The following is a 21,934-nucleotide window of genomic DNA, read 5'->3' on the forward strand; positions in this document are numbered from 1 at the left end:
CTCCCTGCTCAGCGAGGAGCCTGCTTCTCCCTCTAACCCTCCCCCCTCTCGTGTGCTCTCTCTCTCTCTCTCTCTCTCATTCTCGCTCTCTCAAATAAATAAATAAATCTTTAAAAAAAATGATCTCAGCATATTATTAATAATGTTAATAAAAATAATACTGCCATTGAGCAAAGTATTTTTGAAACTCTTCCTCTGTTGTACTTTGAGGCGCATTTGAATCTCTCTGCTTTTGAAGTAACTAGCGAAGAAATACTCATTTAGATCTAAAACACATAGGGTGGTAAAACCAACTGGTGACAGCCATGTGTTTTTTTGAAGATGGATGTGACTATTTTTGAAAAAAAAAAGTGTAAAATCCTATGGCATTGAGTCTGGTTGAAAAGTGAATAATTATCTGAGTTTAGTAATGAGACTAAAGCATTTTTTGTGTCTCATAAGCTAATTATAAAAGTAATTCTTGGGCGCCTGGGTGGCTCAGTTGGTTGGGCAACTGCCTTCAGCTCAGGTCATGATCCTGGAGTCCCTGGATCGAGCCCCGCATCGGGCTCCCTGCTCGGCAGGGAGACTGCTTCTCCCTCTGACCCTTCCCCCTCTCATGTGCTCTCTCTCTCAAATAAATAAATAAAACTTTAAAAAAAAAAGTAATTCTTTAGAGATATTCAAAAAATGTTCTGAGCTGTGGTAGCACCATTAGAATTAGGGTATCCCAAAAGGTTACCACTTTGAAGAAAGTAATCCCCATTTAGCAGATTAGGATCTAGGATTTCTTTAAGGTAAGTCATATATTTTAATCACACTACGTGAAACAAAAGTCCATAACAACTAAACCAATTGTTACCACTTGCGGAGTTCATAATAAAAAGACTTTATCTAAATATAATCAAGCCATTTATATGAAGTTTGATTGACATGTGAAGTTTGATAGCTGATCAAACTTTTTTTCTCAGAGTTTATAGAAGCATAACAATTCTCAGACCACAAGAAGTTTGAATTTGACAATAAACTTGGGAATTTCTCCCACTTCTAAATCATTCAAAAGCAACAAGGAGAATAAGAAACAGAAACACAAACTCCTTTGATGAAACTTAGAGGCATCCATACCCTTTTTTAGAAAGGTTATATGAAAAGATCAAGCGGGGGGGTGAGGAAATGCCAAGGGCAGACATTCATGGCTGAGAACTTCCCTTGACTTTTTGATACAAAATCTTGAGAAGCTTAGAATAGAAGAGTAAAGGAGAAATTATCAAGGAAAGCCCTATTTGCTAGAAGTAGTTAGTGAGGTTGAGAGGGAGTGTCTGACTAGTCCTGTAGTGCTATTTTCTGATAGGGAAACATGAAGAAAAAGTGAACATATACAATTCTGTGCATAAAGGAAAATTCTATTAGCTGAGAATGAGGATCTGGAATTCTCCAACACTCCAACCTCCTGAAAGCAGCTGGTTCAAGAACTCACTTCATTCAAAACTGAGTAATAATCAGTAAGGAATCTACACAAAGTCTATATTAAGATAGTCTAAGAAAAAAAGGATAAAACAAATAGCAAATACAGAAAAATCACCAGAAAAATGTTAAAGAAAGGATGAAAATACATGATGCCATCATTTAGATACATTTAAAAATAAATGAGCCAATCCTGTCTTTAAATTAAGAGCACAAAGAGGGCAAGGAAAATAAGGTGAGCCAAAGAAGGAAAGGATATATAAACTTGAAGATCTCAAGAAGAGGAGGAAGAAAAAAATAAAATCATCACAGAAATGAAAGGTAAACTTGAAGTAGCACATATGAAGACAGACCAAAAAAAAAAAAAAAAAAAAGATACAGTATGAGAAAAAAGGAGCCAAAAAGGAGAAATGGATGAAAAATTCAAATGGATTAGAGTAAAAATGGTAGCTATAGAGACAGGCAAAGAAGATTCAGCAGGCATCTAACTGGTATCTTTAAAGAAGATAGCCCAAATAAAGGAACAGAAAAAATATTCCAAGATATAATTTAAGGAAATTATTCAGAAATAAATGAAGACTTGAATGTATGGATTTAAGAGTCATACTTTGTCCAGAAAAAATTCACGCAGATTCACCTACAGAATAAACAACAGCTACTGGATTTAAAAAATAAACAAAGAAAATTCGGGCATTCATTCAAAATCTCAGGTCAACAGTATAAGAAAAACAATCCAGCCTCAAACCTTTTCACATCAGCATTTCATTCTAGAAGCAGTGGAGTGATACTTACAAATACATTAAGAAAGTAAAGTCATATCTAAGAATTGTAGAGCAAGTCAATATAAATATACAAAAAATAGTTTAGAATGTGAAATAACTGAGAGAACATAGTTCCCATGAGCTCTTTTTGAAGAAACTAAAGGAAGACAAACTTTAGCCTACAAAGAAAAATTATGGCCAAATATCAGTGGTGAGTTTTGACTCTGTGGAACTAAAATGAAAACAAATGTGGTTTATAATCCTGACCAGGTAGTGAAAGGGATCAGAACATGCCACCCCAATATTTACAGCACTTTGGCATGAGGATTACTTTGAGCTGAAGTCAATTAAGAAGCAGAAAACACAGAAAGAGCTCACTACCCTTCTCCTACCTGCCTAAAAGCGAGACATAAATTTCCCTTTATGAAGGTCTTCCCTCTCTCCTGTCCCATATCAGGAGGAATTAAAATAACCATCATCACTGGAGACAGAGAATTGGCACTGAGATGCATCTGCACAATTAAACCTTAATAAACTAACCCTCATCTTCCATTGGTTTTCTCATATATTACCCTCCCGCAATTTACTACTCCTGGGAACCCAAATCTCTTTTCCTTTGTCAATTGTCACTTCTCCCCAAATTTACTACTCTTTGATAAGATGGTATATAAGCTCCAAATTCTAACTAACCCCTTGAGTTACTCATCACTGAGTTCTCCTGTGTGTATGCACTTTGCGTGTGTAAATAAACTGTGTTTTTTTTCTCCCATTAATCTGTCTTTTGTCAGTTTAATTCACAGGCCCTAGCTACAGAACCTAATGGATAGAGAAAAGGTTTTTTTTTTTTCTCCTCCTCCCCCACAAGTTCTAATGATTTAACCAACAAAAGCTGAGAGAAGGGAGGAAATGATGGAAGATAAACACACTGATTTTCTCATATTTTAGAGCTGGAGGATCAAAAGATAAAGTCGCAACTTATAAATCAAGTAACAGAGATAGAAGTGTGTGTAAAGACATAAAGGTAAGCACCAAGACAAGTAATATAATCCATTTCAGGAGTGACTGCCAATTCTCTTCACGGGTTTTTTAGCTTGGCAAATAGCCACTAGGAATTACGACTTTATTTCCCAGCCTCCATTGCAGGTAAGTTGTGAAACTTTACAGAAGTTCCTTACAAGAAGGAGGCTTATCTTTCTTACCTATCACCTTCTAAATGTCTTTTGGAATGCATACATAAGAGCCAGAGCTCCAATAGCTTTCTTGGACCAGAGAGCACATTAGACTGAAAGCCAGTCATGACAGAATTATATGATAGAAAGGCCTTGGTCCCTGACATTGGTAGGTACCATACCAGCCCTGGAATGACCACTTCTTGACTTCTTGAATAGGTGAGAGAAATAAATTTTTGTGTTTTTTTTAAACATAAATTTTATGCTTTTTTTAACTACTTAGTGGGTGGTATTTGGTGGTTTTGTGTGGTTTGCACCAAACTTAATCCTAATTAATATGAACAATAGGAGGACTACTTTATAATGATACTGAGTACACAAATGAAGATCTGAATAAATGGAAAGGTATATTATGTTCTTGAAAAGGAAGACAGAACATTATAAAGAAGTCAATTTTACTTACGTTAATACGACCACAATAAAAATATCAACAAAATATTTTGCAAACTACACAAGCTGACTCTAAAGCTCAAATAGAAATATAAACAAGAAAGAATAACCAGAATATTATGTAAAATAAGTCTTAAAGTAAGGACATGTGTATATGTGGGTCTGTGTCCATATATTTTGTTTGACTTTTGTTCTAAACTCTAATAATTAATGCAGTTCTATTACATATGAAAAGCCTAAAAATAAATCTAAGGAGATAAAGAAATTTAGTAAGTGATAAAGGTGATATTACAAATCAATTAAAAGATAATTATTCAACATATCCAGCTATATAATCATCTGGAAAAAAATAAATTTGGATCCCCACCCCACACTTTGCATCAAAATATATTCTACATGGGTCAAAGATTTTCATATAAAATGTGAAACCAAGAAAATGTGTGTAAAAAATTTCTTAAGTATTCTTATGTGGGGGAAGACCTTTCTAAACAGGATACAAAATCTAAAACCATAAAAATTTTGTGGAGTTTATACAAAAATCAGAAAGTTGGGGGAAAATTATTAAAAAGACACACAGGAAACAGAAAAAAAATTTTCAACTCATATCACAAAGGGCTGTGTTCTTAAAATAGTTCTTAAAAGAAGTCTTAAAAGAAGTCTTAATTTATAACAAAAAGCCCATCAAGAAAAGTAAATACATAGGATCTCAAACATATGGAACACTAAATAAAAGATGGTCAAGTTCATTTATTACAAATAATGTAAAATAAAACTACCCTGTGATACCATATTCACCCATCTATTTGGCAAAGATAAGCTTTTGGTAACACACTGTTGGTACATTAAGGAGGAAAAGGGCTCTCTCATACTTTTACTGTAAGAATATAAACTGGCACAAGCTCAATCAAAATCAGGTTGGTAATAACTAAAACATTAAAATGCCTAGATACCAGACAGTTTCATAGATTTGCACATTTCAAATGCCATATATACAAGGTTACTTACTGCTGGGTTGCTTGTAATAGCTAAATATTGGCCATATCCTCTATTTCCACTGATAGAACACTGACATATTAAATATAACCATATAATGGGATATAATGTAACCATTAAAAAGGCTTTGACAATCAAGTGTGCCAAGCAGTTTTGCAGAATTTGCTGCTTCCAAGAAAACTATACAAAACTGTACCCATTATTTGACATCACCATCCATTATAAATTCCTGGATCCTCATTCTTGTGGTCTTGGACTCATCAGAAGTCTACAGTCAAAATGATCAACCAGATGGAAAGTAAAAAGCTACAACTTCTTCTGAGTTGGAATTTAGCATTCAAACGTCACATCTAATATCAAAATGGAAAAGATACTCTAAAGTAGTACTGATGAAACAATATAGCCTAAGAATCCATTGGAAAAATGGATTACCTAGAGAAATGTATCAGATTTCCATACTATGAGAGCATTATTTTCCTAATATTTCATATCTTTCACTGCTTTTCCAGCTCAAGGTATTTGAAGGTGTTCTTTGGAAACTCTGGCAACACTTGGCTTTTAATATCACAAAGAACTCTTTTTCCTCAACCAAAAAAAGGAGGACTTGGACTCTGATTTCTAAAGTCCTGTCCAACTACCATACTATTTTTCTCTCTCTACTGTTTTATCCTTGTAATATATCAGAACATAATTCTACTCACTACACACACACACACACACACACACACACACACACGGGTAATTACATACAGATAAAGAGATACATCTACTGAATGCTTACCTGATAACGTGTTGGCTGGTTGAGAATGCTGTTAAAACTGTGTGATTCAAAAACTCTTGAGTTAGACTGAGTGAAGAGGTTTAACTAGGAAAAAATACAATTAACCTAGTAAATTAGAATACATTCATTGGGAAACCAAAAATATAATCTACTATATATTCTCCTTGATAACATTTCCAAGGAACATTTTGTGGAAGTTGAATTTCATAAGTGATTTAATATATTTCCAACAGTAAAAATTAACGTGAGCAACATGCTCACACTTGTCAAGATGTTCACAAGGTGAATTGCAATAGAACGGAAAACCTATTTTAAAATCTGGCTCATACTAAACATAATTGTCCCTGGGGACTTGGATGTTTTATCAAAATGTATTCATGCCATCTAGAAAGCAAAGATGCCTAGAAGCAACTCTCTGCTCCTGAGCCTATATTCGTCTCCGACACTTGAACAAAAACACACTACAAGTTTGAATGGGTCATTCGATAATTTATAACCCTAAAATATGAGCCAGAATGACGTGTCTTCCCAGGTATCATGGCCTTATACTGATTCAGATTCACAACTTTGAATAGAATAAGCTTGAAGAATTTTGGTTTTCTTTTCTCTTCTCACTCTCTTTTTAGGGTTTAACTTCAGAGTGGGGAGAAAGAGACAGTAAGAAGAGCACACTGTTACTGGCTACTCTTTATGCATGTGAGCAGGGACCGCCTCTTACTCCTGCACAAGCTGCTGCCGATTAGGTATGATTCGAAGGCAGGGCCCCCAGGCCAAAATGTATATTCACCCACCACCTGACTTCCCAGCGTCATAACTCAGGAATGGCTGGGGTGCTAAGAGGAAGGAAGTGGCACAATCACACCAAGAGAAAACCTTGGCAAATAAAATTAATTCTCCTCTTTGCCACTGGAGGTCAGTATCTGACTGTTGCCTGAGGTTAGTTTTACTGCTGGGTAGTGCAAAAGATTTCTTGAGGCGACTTCCTCTCTTCTAAAAAAGAAAAACAGAGACATATAATTTCTCCAAATTTTTACTCAAGTCAGTACACAGAGAGTATCTATTAATATTCATAGTATTAATAATATTAAAGAGACTTCAACATCTCCATGCACAATTTAAAAAAATAAAATCGAAGTGATGGTTTTAAATCGGATCTGGGGAGACTGGGAAGCCAAGGCCCATGGCCTCTTGAGAGATCAGTGCTCAACTTTTTTTCTACTTCCAGCAACTTCTCTGAAAAAAAAAAGCTATTCTTTCCGCCAATGGTGCGATACAGGCAGGAGAGGACACCCTAAACGAAGCACATCTGATCCCTTCACATTCCTTTGCGCCAGTTGCATTTCCTTTACAGAGGCCCAGGCAGCCACAAGCCATTGGAATGTGCTCTCTCTTGACCTGACTGACTTACACTCTCAGGAGTGAAGTCAGGGAAATCAGTTTTCTACAGAAAGAGAACTTTAAGTTGTGAAGAGCAAGAGCTGTGGGTTCCCATACTTGAGAGACTTCTGGTTTTAAATAATAAAGACTCAGTTAATAAATCCCCAGAGAAACAAAGCGCCTTCAAAACAAAGTCAATTTCAGTCGTGGCAGGAATTGCCCAGGATGGCAATTAAAGCGTGGTCCCTTTAAGAGATCAGCCGCCCTGCAGGGTGCTGAGTACAAGGCAGTCGTGTGCAGTAGAAAGAGCTAGACATCTGATGCCGGAAAACTTGGATTCCACACCTACCCCACAACTGGCTAGCTCCCTGACCTGTGTAAGTGCGCTACTTTAATGGCTTCGGTGGTCTTATTTATAAAATGGGAATGATAATAATACCTACCTCACAGTGTTGCATGAGGTTCAAATGTACAGCAAAGCACTTTGTAAACTGTGAATGAGGAAGGGCACTGATATTTGTTGAGGCTGGAACTGTACACCTCATATCATCCTCACATTAACCCTACAAAATTTCCTCTTTCAGAGGAGACAACTATGGCTCAGAGCGATGAAATCACTTATCCGAGCTACTTGCTAGGAAGCCAGAAGTGCCAAAATTCAAATCCGGGTCTAACGCAGAGGCTCTCTTCCTTACCTTCTACTGCTTCTCACTGTGTACATATGAGCTACTATTTGAAATCATGGGATGGGATAGCCCAATCAGTGCCTCAAGAGACCACATCCAGGTAAAATTTTAAAAGGTTTAAAAGGCTTAAAGAATAAGATGCCGGGGTATTACAAATCTTAGAAATGCACATCTATTTTTTAAAGTGAGAAATTAAACTGCAGTAATCCAGTCTTTTTTCCCTAGCTTCAACTGAGAACAAGTACCTACCTCGGCTCAACAGGCCTGTACTTTATGGAGGTAACACTGCCACCTGGTGGGCTCCCAGGGTATTACAACTACAGGCCATATTCACAACTTAGGGGCAAAAATGCTATTTTAACTCCACACATTTGCTACTCTGTCTTGCTCCCTGTTATCTGAGGTCCTGCTCATATCCTTCTGCCTCCTCTACCAATTCTATCTCTGAAAATTAAGTTCATTATTATAAACTACTATCATAAAACTCATCTTTGTTAAAATCAGAGTATGACTCAAACTAAAACCCAAGTATGACTTAAATGGGACAACTCTGGGACAAACCATTCTTGATTACATATAAAAATGGTACTTATGATTAATATTTGAGGATGCTCTTAGGTCTGTGTCAATTTTATGATAGTAAATAAAAAAAAGATTACTTAGCCCAATCAAGAGTTTCTACAAATAAGAAGAATATGGTGCCGGTAAACCATACATATAGCCAACAGAAAAATGTGAGGTTAAAACTATTTAACGACAGAATAACAGTTGAGAAGCATGGAACACACACACACACACACAAAACCAGAGTATTTTCTCACAATAACATTTCTGTTTACTTTTAACAAGTTAAAAAGATGTTTTTGTTTTTAATCTGTTACTTTGCATGAAATTCTGACCAGAAGCAAGGTACAGACTAAGCGACTTCTTGAAACATTGTGAAGATACTAAGGATTAGTCTGTGAAAGACTATGGAATGGACAGTAACTTTCAACATCTTCTAAGTTCACATAAAAATTACTGAATAAACAACAAAGACAAGGAGGAAGACAGAACATTCATCTTCAGGTCTTGGTGAATTTTGGATACCTACCCTGGACTTGGAGTTACCCATTCCCATTTCTATATCCTTCTGTAGCCGGCTCCTCCTGCATTTAGAGAAGTTAATGATCCGCATGATGAAATAAACAAATGACTTCGGACTAGGAACTAGACTGAAAGGTGGAGGTAATGTTTTTCCATCATCAAAATAAGATAACCAAAGTTTTGAACGGGCAAACTTCCATTCTACATCACTGTCATCCTGTGTCACAAAAACAGAAAAGAAATAATGACTTATTTTGAGTAAAGGACAGGCGGGGCTAGGTAGGGAGACATAGGTGTGTGTGGTGGCAGGGCGCTATGGGATTAGGCTCACAGAAATTCCAAAAATGCAGAGGTGTAAGGACACCAGAGAGAAGGGAACAAACCAGACCACCCTGCCCCAGGTGTCAGAGGTGGAATCTTGTTGCAACAGCTACCTGTGATGAATAAAGAATTACTGGACCCTAAAAAGGAAGTAAGCCATCAAAGGTGTTGTCACTAATCCTTACTCAGTGGTGCTATCAGTAGAGATGTTAAAAGGATTTAACTGGTTCCCTGGTTAGCCTTCAATAAAAGACCAACCCTAAAAGCCCTCAGTGGCAACCCTGTCCGGAACCCCCTCACTCCTGAGAGCTTTTTCTGTAGCCTTGCTTAATAAAACTCTATCGCTTTTTTCACTCTCCTTCGTCCACGAGATTCATTCTTCGACTCCGTAAGACAAGAACCTCACTTCCCTACTTCGATTTTAAAAACCAAATATTCCAGTAGGATCATACAATGAACCTAAATTATCCTTTTGAAAGAGATAAGTGACTTGCATACATTTATCTGCATATAACCTCTATTGGCCTACATATATTCTTAGTACTGCTAAGAATGTTTTTATTTTTCTCTTCCATATGCCTCTGTCTCTACACACTGAAATTTAACCAGAATGTCCTGTTCTCCAGCCAAAAACAAAGCAAAAATGCCAGAAAAATTCAAGGTCAAGGAAGGATGAAAAGATAATTCCACATATTCGACCATACTTCCCCACTCCTTACCTGCGCTCCCTCCTCATCTAGACCCACCCAAGGCAGGCTGTAGATAGACTATAACATACTTCAGAGCAAAAGAAAAAAGACAGCACTCAGTTGAATTGAACTTCGGAGGTTATGTGTCTGCCATCTGTCCTCAAATGTCACATGAGGCCCTCAGTGGCTTATTCCTGTCTTATATGTCCTTTTGATGAAGGATAGTTGGAAGGCAGGCAGGCAGGGACAAGGGGCCCCCACCCTAAGAGGAAACCATGCTTAAAAAGATTTTACACCACCCTGGAAGGAGCCCTCCACCCTTTCCCATGTGATCAGTGACAAAAACCTGATTTGATGACAGGCACGGGGAGGGTTAATCAGATTAAAACAGCCTGTCAACAAGCCCATAAAAACCCCTAGACTTAGAAACTCTGGTGGGAACCCTCTTGGATCCCCTCCCTCCTTGGAAGCTTCATACTACCACTTTGCTATCACTCAATAAACTTTTGCTTTGTTTCCCACCACTCTGTCTGGTCCCACCACTCTGTCTGGTCTACCTCTTCCTTCTTTCAAGCAGCGTGACCGAGAACCGTGGGCACCAACGAAGGAGAAAAAATCCTGCAACACTTTTATTCTCAGTCCTGGCCCATGGTGATGGAGAAAAGAAATGAAGAGGAGGGGGGGTCCAAAGGTGGGAGAAGTTGGCTTGCTTATCTCATACTGCCCAGAACTGCTATTACCACACTCAAACAGGTATTCAGGATCCCACAGTTTTCATTTCTGGGGAACCTAACTTCTGCTTTGAGAAACCTTTTTATGTGTTTCTAAAACACACACAGACTCGGTGCATTTAACAAACAGCAAAGCACTAAAGAGATACTGAACACTAACCTGGAGGACAAGGGAAAGCACACATAGGATTATGAAGGAAGGTACCAAACCAAGCCCAATCCAAAACCAGAAATAGGATAACTTCAACAATACTAAAAATTCTGACTGTATATGGAACATCACCAGTGTTTGCCAGACATCTAGTAATTCCTCTACTGGGATTTTTCCGATGGTTGGCCGGCTAACTTAGGAGAGAATAATTTTCCTATAGCCAATACGTCTGGCCCCCCAAATTTCAAAACTTGAAATGTACTCTGAGAGGAGGCAGAGTGATGGTAAATTCAGGGGGACCCCTGCTGTGCTCCTAGAAGACACTAGAGGCTGGGGGCCTATCTACCCAGGAAGAAAATGTAGGGAAATGTCCTGACTCCCTCTGCTTGGGTATAAGCCTCTCTATTTAGATGACCTGGAAATCCACCATAGGGCACAGAAACAGATGTGTGTACTATTAGAGTGGGATGGCAAGAATAGACACCATGGATAGAAAGCAGGTTTACCTCAATCTCTTGATATGAGCTATTAATCATAGCAATTAACATGTTGAGTAAAACGACCACCATAGTTACATTGTATATTCCATAAAGAACGTATCCAATATTCTCTATGAATTTGTGATCGTATTTGAGCACAACGGAAGTGACTTCAGATAACCCAAATATCGACCAAAACAAAGTCTTGAAACTTTCTTCTACACTGTTGAAAGAATAAGGTACACAGTAAATAAATTGACAGTTTTCAGTATGAAAAAGTCAAAAGAGAAACAAGTTAGGGTCTGAATTCTGTACAGAGGTAAAATGCCATCATTAAATATCATCATAATAAAGCCCAGGAGTATAATTATTTTATCATAGTGTTTAATAGAAATCATTCTCTCAGGTTTTCAGGAGTTTGTGATTAAATAGTGCCAGTGCCCAGCTTTTCTGGAAGTTATCATCAGGTGAAAATTCTCTCAACTCAGCAGAGGAAAGCTGAAAGTCATGCCACGATACCCATTCCTTTCTCCTAGAAGGATGGAAATTTGGGGGTTGATTTTATCGGTGGTTTAGACATTTAAATCAGGTTTTCTGGAGTAGAACAAGGCCAGGATAAAAATTATATACTCACTTCAAAAAAAAGTATGTACAAACACATTCCCTGTACTGTGGCAGCAGGGACGAATGAAAACCACCTAAATACCCATCAATGGGGGGGTGGGTAAATAATTCCGACATCTATATGATGGGTGGTATGCGGCCACTGGGGCAATGAGACAAATCCATCTACATGTGTTTACATAAAATGATATCTGAGATCTATTCAGTAAAAAAATAAGACATAGCAAGAGTGAAATAGTCTATCATTTGACTAAAAAAGAGGGGTTTACAAATACTTATATTCTTGTTTAGGTATAAATTATCTCTGAAAGTATCCAAAAGAAACCATTGCCTCTGTGAACTAAGGAGAAATAAGAGACTGGGGTCCAGTGGTGAAGAAGGGGACAGATGCTTTTCACTGTAGACGCCACTCTGTGAATTTTTTGCCACAAGAATATATTCCCTACCTAAAAGTTGTACTTAACTGGAAATGAAAAGGAGGCAACAGATTGAAAGATTCCTGGTCTTTTCCTTTAATTTATATAACTTACTCCCTGAGTCTTCCATCGTAGCAATGAACACTTAGGCCCTTACCAGATTATTTACCTACTTTTATCCCCTCAATGAACTTTGCCGACTGAATTTGCCTGGTTTTGGCATATAACCAAGTTGTACTCACTGCTTTGTGAACCACAAAAATAATCCTTAAATTAAACAATTACACGTGTAGAATTCCATTACACAGAAGGTTCAAGTCAGTCCTTTTTCCAAAGAAACAGTTATGGTAACAGTGCTTTTTTTAAAAAAAAATTTGTAACAGATTCTAAATAACAATTCTATAGATTTACAGGTTTTAGTACTAGTTGGTTTATTCATTCCATCATTCAGCAAATATTGATGGAACACCTATTATGTTCTAGAAAGTGTGCTAGACCCTGAGGGTAGAAGGTTGAACAGAAAGGTTCCTACTTCTATGCAGTTACTCTCTATCACAAAACATTTCATTGTGTGATGTTATAGCATACATGGTAGCAGGAGACTAAGAAAAACTATAATCTCTTCATTCCTTGCCATTAATGTAACAGTATCCCCAAATTCTCTGACTCCTTTGTCTTGTTCTTTTGCAGACCTTCTCGCCTCTAACTTCAAGAATACAGATTCCTGAGAATCTGTATGTATGGGAAGAGGCAGACAGTGGAAAAGGGGAGGACACAGACAGTTCCTGAGCTCTTACTGTGTGCAAGAGGCTTTCTATCAATGATCTTAAATCACCCTCACAACAACCTGATCCCAACCTTATTGTGTTTATTTTAAAAAGAAGGAAACGAACACTGAGGACTGCTGAGTAACTTGACCAAAACCACAACCAGAAACCAGCAGAGACTGCATCCACATCCAGATCTGCCTGATTTTCCAGCCTATATTCTTTCCACCATATCAAGTTGCCACATCCTCACACGAAACAGTGAACACAATGGGTTGTATAAAATGAGCTCTCACAGAGTTCAAAGGGGTGGTGTTGTGTGTAGGATCTCTTTGTCCCTCCCCAAGTGGGTTCAAACAGATTTTTTATTTCATTACAATAAAGGGAGTTTCAGTTCTCTTTTACCCCTAAGACTTGCTCTATATAACTCTTTGGAAAAAATCATTTCAAAACAATTCAGATGCCTGAAAGGGCTTAATATTCTATTTTAGTCTGCAGGGAACTGAAGGTCTAGATTCTTTCCAGTCGTGGCACGACAGGGTACAAAGTGAGGCAGGGAGGGCTTACGATCTCCCTACCTGGAATGACTACAGTAAAAATGAGGGCCCACGTCTTGACCACTAGGCACCAATGAGTGAGAGGATCTCACAACTGGATGTCTCCATGCTGAGGGAACTTCAAGGGACAGTGACTAAGGAAGTTTAATCAAGGAAGACTTCCCAGGCAAGGTGAGTCCCCAGTGCAGAAACCAGTGTCGCCACAGGAAGGAAGTGATTTTAGAGTTACAGTGAGCTGTACAACATTTAGCTCTAATTTCTTCTTACTCACCTCCTGTACTGATTAATGATACATTAAAATAAAAGACAATGCTTCTTTTTTGAATAGTAATGGCTACAAAATGATGAAACTAAGTTTAATGTCATACATAATGTAAGGGACACCCAGTATTAAAAATTTGCTGCCCAATTCGCTCAAAATAGTCAGTTTCATCTAGGATTTTTCAAATTCTGATTCCGTTTCGTGGTCAAACACTTACTAAGCTCAAAGAAACAAGCCTTTGGAGCAATGTAATCACACATAAGCATTGTTTTCAATGGATTTTTTCCCCTTAAAAACATCTTTATTAGAATTTCTGAATTTTTTGTGTGTTTGCTTCATCTAGATTTGTTAGCAATTCTCTTCATTGTACCTTTTTCATAAGATGTTTTACTTACGTGGTAAAAGCAGCATTTACTTTAGCTCCAAGGTAGTAAGAATACAGTATGAACATGCCAATCATAAAGGCAAGAAAGACCATAATAAAGAGGACCATGAACTTGAAAATGTCCTTCACAGTCCTTCCAAGAGAGATCTGCAAGGGGCCGAAGCTCTCATTTGCAGGAAGGATGTATGCGATCCGAGAGAAGCTGAGCACAACAGCTATAGCATAGAGGCCTTCAGATATGATCTGAGGGTCAGAAGGGAGCCATTTATCTCTGGCTAGAAAAAGAGAGAGAGAGAGAGAGAGATTAGAAATGGAACTTCCAGGTGCCTGGCTGGCTCAGTTGGTTGGGCGACTGCCTCCGGCTCAGGTCATGATCCTGGAGTCCCAGGATTGAGTCCGCATCGGGCTCCCTGCTCGGCAGGGAGTCTGCTTCTCCCTCTGACCCTCCTCCCTCTCATGCTCTCTGTCCCTCATTCTCTCTCTCTCAAATAAATAAATAAAATCTTTAAAAAAAAAAAAAGAAAGAAATGGAACTTCCTAGTCATTGCTAGCCATGCAAAATAAATACCTTAAATAATATCTATTTTTTAGGTAGGTGGTTTTTATCTTGGTTGAAACTACTCTAGATTTAATTAACTGTCCAGGCACTGTTTTTCATGTTAAACCAGAAACATATGAATTCCACACTCACATGGAATCTTTTAATGGAGGAAACACTATTATAAAGATACTAAGCCTGCTTCACATTGAGTAGAAACAGAATCAAGTACAAAAGATAAAGAAAGAGGTTAAAACCCTTCATCAGAGACAGACTGTGTCCAGAATGACAAAACAACAGGCTTGACTAATTTATCCCCTCAGTTACTAGATTTATTGACCAACTGTTCTGTCATCCTGTAGGCTCAGTTGGCACAAAACTTCTTTTTCATATTTCATCGGGAAATTAGTTCATCTAACAGTTTGTGCAAGTAAAATGTCATATTATGAGAAGTAAGAACGTCAACTGAATCACACTGGTGCTGTCGGTGTGATATCTGAGCAGTATGACTTGTTCCTGGAAAATGTAAAATGCTACTGAGGTGCAAAAATTTGGGATATGGATTCTAAATGAGGACCCTCCCCTTTCAAGATCACTTAGTAAGTTCACAGCAGACTACTGGATACTCATTTCCCTGGAAGGTCAATGAAATATTATGTGGCTAATTTTGTGCAAACTGAGTCACTGCCAGAAGAATGGATACATTGTAGACATTTGCAACAACAAAAGTTAACATTTATTGAGTGTTCCTATAACTCTATGGATTTGATGTTATTATTATCTGCTCCTTAGAGATGCAGAAACCAAGACTTAAAAAGGCTAAATACTTGATCAAAATCATACACACAATAAGAAGTAAATCCTGAACTCACAAATTTCCCTCCAGATGACAATCATTAGATACACATTAATAAATTTAAATAAATAGGTTATTGAAATAGTCAGGATAGATATTATACAAAAATACAATTTAAGCTAATTCTTTAATTATAAATGGTAATCATTTACTCATTTGATCTGGTGTCCTTGGCATATAAAAATCTTTGCTTGCTGACAACAGGAGATAATATGTTTAAAGTTCACAATGTGTGAAATGTACATTTTATATTTTTGAGCAAGCACCCAGTCTTCTTCAATGTTAACATGCCACTTGTCCTTATCACAATGTAAGCCTTAATTACATTTATAAACAATTATTCTTCACAATCAGAACACATTTGAACTCTGTGCCTGAGTTTCCTTATCAGTAAAATAAGGGGTAGGTAATAAATTTCTAAAGTCCTTTCCAGATTTAAGATTGTGCAACTACATGAAAATCTGCTAATCCCACCTCCCCAATCTGGCCTCAAGGGAGGGGAGGCTCACATCGCTTACCACTGGTTTGTGCTGGGCAAGGAAGGAGTCAATATCCTTACACACTGGTTATCAGCTGGGGTCTCCCTGCTCTTCATGATACAGAGAAGTTAGGCATGAATTCCCTTCCACCTCATGTTGAGGGGCAGGACATTCACCCCAGTATTTCTGCCTGTTCTCCAGAGCTTACATTGTCATGTCACTTTGGCTTCTAGTTCCTGCCTCTGTTGAGTTTTTGTTCACTTCACCTGCACAGCAGGTGGTCAATGGTCAGTTTATCTGCTCTGAACCACACTCTCAGGGATTCATCTTCCACCTCAATCAGTTTCTCAAGCTATTTTTTCCCCCTAATTAAGACAGTTTCATACCTTCACAATATATGAAAGTAATTATGTCATTAGACTTAAAGATAATTTTCTCCTACCTTGCAACATCTTCTTTGTATAAATTTGAAAACTGAGACACAGAGAAGGAAATTAACTTGAACAAAGTCACACCCAGCAAGGGAGAGTCGTAGCCTCGACAGGAATCCAGTTTTGTACAGTTCCAAAGCTCATGCTCTCTCCTCTGTTCATATACATTCAACACACATCTCATATTAAACATATGGACACTTCCTTCCAAAATGTGGTTTCAGTACCTTTTCTGAGGACCTTTCATATGAGGAGCCTGTAGTTAATAACTTACCGTAAGTGAAATACTGGATCTCTGGTGGAAGTGTAACTTCACTGAGGTCGCTCTCTTGGACATAACTGTCCACATACTGTTGTGCTTTTGTCGCCTGAAGGAAAGCTAGGAATCTGGCCGTGAAAGCAGCAATGAAGATGGAGAGCATCCCAAAGTCCAGCACATTCCACAACTGCAAAATATACTCCCTAGGTCCTTCCAGCCAGAGCTCCTTACACTCAGACCACATCATTCCTGTCACACATGGAAGGTACAGATTACTTCTTACAGCTTAGACTGAGAAGATGTTACTTTGTCCCCCATCAGTCCCCATCTAGAAAAGGCTCCATAGATAAGGCACATCATACTAGGCACCACCAAGCACCAGCTCTTGTTCAGCTCCCTGAGGCCCTAGGCAGATTAAGTGGAGGAAAAATCTTCAACTAAGTCAGAATTAGAATTTGGAGAAGCATAGTTCTACATTTGGCACCAGCAATGGTGCTACTTATACAGAGGAGTGGGCAGGAAAGAGGGAAGGAAAATAAGCAAAGAAGACTCTTTAAGTCAAATGATTTGCCCTATGAGACTTTTGGGGGGAGAGGAGAAAGTTCATCTTTGTGGATCCCAATGGTCATCACACCATAGTAATTATTGATGAAATAAACCCCTAAATGAGAAACTTATTATAAACTCTTAACAAGATCAGTTTCCCAATCACACAGGAACACTTACGTCACTCCCCTACCTTTCTCTCCTCTTTCTAGTTTCATGCCAGGAGGTGAGAAATATCACTGGAAAAAGAAGGAACCCTTAAGCAGGGGCCCTAGGACACTGTGAAGAAATGGAAAGCAGAAAATGCCATTCTGGGAGAAGGGGGCCAAATATTCCAATTTAACAACTTGTCCTGACCATGTAAGGGGAAGATATTGTGGAATTTTAAAAAATGTCATAGCTCAAAATAAAATTTATAAAATAATTATTTGATGCAAGTTGAGTCCACAGGAGTGAATGAGGGTAATAACCAACCTATTAATTCAGGAACTGAGATGATACCAAAAACACTCTGGGTAAAACAGAGAGACTAGAATAAAGTGACCTGGATTAGTGATGGATAGATAAATGAGTTCCTACCTCCATTTTTTTCCCTCTCATGGCTTCAAGTTTTTAACTTTAACATAGCTATTCAAAATGGGCTCTTGTGAGCCAAGATATGAAAGCAACCTAAACATCCATTGGTTGATGGATGGATAAAGATGTGATATATATATATATACACACACACACACACACACACACACACATATGTGTGTATATATATATATTGATATATACACATATGTGTATACACACACACACACACACACACACACACACTGGAATATTACTCAGCCATAAAAACAAGTGAGATCTTAGATCTGTGACAACATGGATGGACTTAGAGGGTACATAGTAAGTGAAAGAAGTCAGAGAAAGAAACACCATATGATTTCACCTCCATGTAGAATCTAAAATTCACAACAAATGAACAACAACAGACTCTTCAATGCAGAGAACAAAGTGGTGGCTGCAGAGGGGAGGTCAGTTGGGGGGGCAGGTAGGAGAAAAAGGACATTAAGAGGTATACAAACTTCTAGTTAATAAAATAAATAAGTCATGGAGCTAAAAAGTACAGCGCAGGGAATATAGTCAATAATATCGTAATAACATTGCATGGAGACTACACTGATCGTGGGGAGCACTGAGTAATATACAGACTTGTCAAATCACGATGTTGTACACCTGAAACTAATATAACTTTGCATGTCAACTACACTTTGCTAATAAAAATTTTAAAAAGCAAAAAAATGCACTATTGTAAGATGAAGTAACAAGCATTCTGAAAACGGAAACTCTTGTAAAAAAACCTCTGAAATGAAAACAAAAAATGTTCTTTAATCATCAGTTAATGGCTACCCATTTATTTCACAAGTATTTCAATGAATTTGATCATCATGGTGAGTCACATTTTTTTAAATTTACATTTCTCAATAATTAAAGTTAGAAACGTGGTGTATTTATAACTAGGCTCTTGTTGCTCATAAAAATTTTTATTTAGTGTTAAGGGATACCTTTCAGTATTATCAAGCTGCCAAATTATTCAATTATTTTGCTCTTCTGCTTATCTTACAATGATAATGTTGTCACCATATAACACATGATAACATTTTAGATAAAAAAGATAATCATTACATAGACACTATTTTTTGGTAGAAATTAGAATATTTAAAATAGTAAGCTCACCAAGAACCCAGACCATAATTAGCATCTCAGTCCACGTGAACTGGGTGGTTTTCACCCTGAAGATCTGCTTGGGATAGTCAATAACAGTGATATTGGGCAGCGTGGTGATGCCTTCAAATCTGTCTGAGGCGTTGAACACAAGCAGGCCCAGGAAGATGATGAAAGAAGCAGCATGTGCTACAAACTTCATAAAAGGGCTTCGTAGAATTTTCCCCAGCTGTAGGACAACAAACAAACAGACAAAGAAGAAGAAACTTTTACTTTGGAAAACTTGGCTTCCACTTTTGAAAATGATTATACAGGATTAAAAAAAAATAAATGAAACAGAAGACTTTCAAAATTCTGCTTCTGTTTGTGAAGAGGTATACATTATGAAAACTACTCCTTTTAGGGGATGCTTCCTCCAAGAATAATTTAAGAAGTCTTCAAACTTCATTGTTTCTAAATACCCAATTTGCCTTAGGGTCGACTGCATACACAGATGCCTTTCTGAAAATCACAAGGCATATGCTGGTTATTCTTATTTTTACATGAAATACTACGCAATCAACATCTAGGTTTTGAGAGTCTAGGAAGAGAAACTCCAAATCTGTAGTGTGTATTCTTTATTGCTTTATAACTGAAATGTTATGAGTTTGGAGACCCATTCATTTATAACTGAAGTGTTATGATGGGTTTGTAGGACCTAACAAGGACTCTGAAGGTTAAAAACCTTACTACTGCAGAAATAAATTTTCATTCTCACTTCTAAATATTCTGAAATCAAGCTGCACTTTGTATGCTGTGAAAAAAAAGGAAGAAGATACTAGAATCAAGCAAATATTTTATGTGTTATTACCTCAATAAGAAGAAGGAGATATATAATAAGTAAAACCTCTAAGTAGGTTAACTTAATTAAGTCAGCCCTGAGTTTGGAAAATCATATAAATAGTACCAAAGCATCTCTAGAGTTCAGTGCATAATTATTTTAAGGTAACTCCTTTAAAATTCCATGTGATATAATGTCCTTAAAAGCCCCATGTTCTAGTAGAAATGAAAAACAATTCTGCCTGTCCCAAGGGCCTCTGTAGCCCAAGAATTAGGTACATTTGGTAGATTTATCAAATAAGTTCTCTAGTCTACATACTCAGAACCAACTTTCAAACTCAGTCTGTGACCTTAAAAAGTACCAAGGTTCACATTTGAGAGACTGCAACTTCAAACAAATGTTTTTGTATGTCCGGAACCTTAATTTGATGTCAACAAATAACCAAAGAATGTTAAGCATTTCTGGAGTTGAACATGAATGCAGACACACAAATGTCACATTTTCCATATTAGACATAGAAAAATAAACAACACATTTACACATCACTGTGCTGTTCCGCAGCTGCAAAGAGACACATTTGGGGGAGCTCATCTGTACCACACAGTGATTTCTTGGGAGCTGCCAAGTCTGTTTCTCATCAAGGCTGATCTTTTAACTTTAAATAACATGAAAATAAAGCAGCATGCCTGTCTTAAAAATGGGATATATGTGGGGAGCTCTTGCTATGTACTTTTTGCCACAGGCTAGGTGGTATATGGCAGGTATAAATGTGGGCTCCAGAAATGACTCAATTCAGGGGCGCCTGAGTGGCTCAGTCGTCAAGCGTCTGCCTTCGGCTCAGGTCATGATCTCAGGGTCCTGGGATCGAGCCCCGCATCGGGCTCCCTGCTCCGCGGGGGACCTGCTTCTCCCTCTCCCACTCCCCCTGCTTGTGTTCCCTCTCTTGCTGTGTCTCTCTGTCAAATAAATAAATAAATACAATCTTAAAAAAAAAAAAGACTCAATTCCCTCCTTTAACCCTCTCCGCCAGACAGAGAGTTCACCACACACCATTTATAAGAGCTGCACTTTTATAAATGAAGAGTTAAAAGTAGTGGACTTCAATGTTTTAACTGATTAAGCTGTCCCCAAAGATGAACACTTAGAAATCTGACCTTTCCAAGTCATTTCCCTCAGAAAGGGAAATTATATGCATGGGAAGTGATTTTGGCTCATCACTTAGAGATTTTAGTCTTCAGGGTTTATATATTGGAGGAATCCTAAGATACTTTCCCATGATACATAATAAAGGAACTTAGTTGAGTCATCGAAACTGATCACAATGACAAACTTTCTGCCTTCAGTTGCACGGGCAGTTCAACAATGAAGTGAGATGAATAGTCTCACATGTATATGAGAGCGGGCCTCACTCTGCCAGAAAGACAATTGAGCCAGAGAGCTGACAGATTTCCAGAATCGTTTGTAAGTGGCCTTGACTCATTTTTCCTGAAACTGCCTCTGATTTAAACGAAACCAGATTGTGGAATATAAAAACAGGATTAAAGGATCTCACAATGGCTTCTTCTCTCTGGTGGTGCCCTTTATTAACCTAATACACATTCTGTTAGCGTGACTAGTATTCCTTCCTATATCTTGTTCAGAGGATCTCTGAGGCACAATTAAATTGAGTCTATACTGGTAAAGTTGAGAGAGGGATGGAGGTAGTGAAAAAACGAGTCAAGCAAAATTAAAGAGATAAATAATCTAAAAAATCCGAAGCCCCCAAATCCAAATTCTACCTTTTTTAGAATCTTCTGAAGAAATAAAGGGCTGGGGAAACCTGGCATGCACTCTCTTGAATTCTTCAAATTAACTGTCGAACGACAAACCACTATTCGTGACCGTACTTAATACACTCAACCTCAGATTCTTGACAGGTTCCAACGAGTTGCCCTTCCAGTTCTCAGGTTCACTGTTTCTTGGTACCACTGCTGTAGGGTTGTTCTCCTCACACAGGCCAACTCAGTTGGCTCTCTGTTTATTTATTTACTTTTTTAAAAAAAATTTTTTTTTTTTTAAAGAGAGAGAAAATGAGAGACAGAGAGCATGAGAGGGAGGAGGGTCAGAGGGAGAAGCAGACTCCCTGCTGAGCAGGGAGCCCGACGTGGGACTCGATCCCAGG

The 21,934-nt window shown here is 37.9% G+C and overlaps 1 protein-coding gene across 2 annotated transcripts in view; it reads right to left on the bottom strand.

Annotated features, from left to right (window-relative positions):
• TRPC3 (transient receptor potential cation channel subfamily C member 3) overlaps positions 1-21,934 on the bottom strand; it is a 73,430-nt gene that overhangs the window by 14,689 nt on the left and 36,807 nt on the right. Inside the window, exons 5-11 of one of the 2 annotated variants that reach the window (XM_064583119.1) lie at positions 18,966-19,182; positions 16,707-16,940; positions 14,139-14,403; positions 11,145-11,340; positions 8,754-8,963; positions 7,418-7,465; positions 5,598-5,681 (exon numbers count right to left, since the gene is read on the bottom strand). In XM_064583119.1, the coding sequence (XP_064439189.1) occupies positions 5,598-5,681; positions 7,418-7,465; positions 8,754-8,963; positions 11,145-11,340; positions 14,139-14,403; positions 16,707-16,940; positions 18,966-19,182 (1,254 nt within the window). The remainder of the gene's footprint in view (positions 1-5,597; positions 5,682-7,417; positions 7,466-8,753; positions 8,964-11,144; positions 11,341-14,138; positions 14,404-16,706; positions 16,941-18,965; positions 19,183-21,934) is intronic. The other variant, XM_064583124.1, reaches the window with a different exon arrangement.

Source organism: Mirounga angustirostris, unplaced genomic scaffold (genome assembly GCF_029215605.1).
Source record: "Mirounga angustirostris isolate CCGP_5_RB_7025 unplaced genomic scaffold, mMirAng1.0.hap1 SCAF_2, whole genome shotgun sequence".
NCBI lineage: Eukaryota > Metazoa > Chordata > Mammalia > Carnivora > Phocidae > Mirounga > Mirounga angustirostris.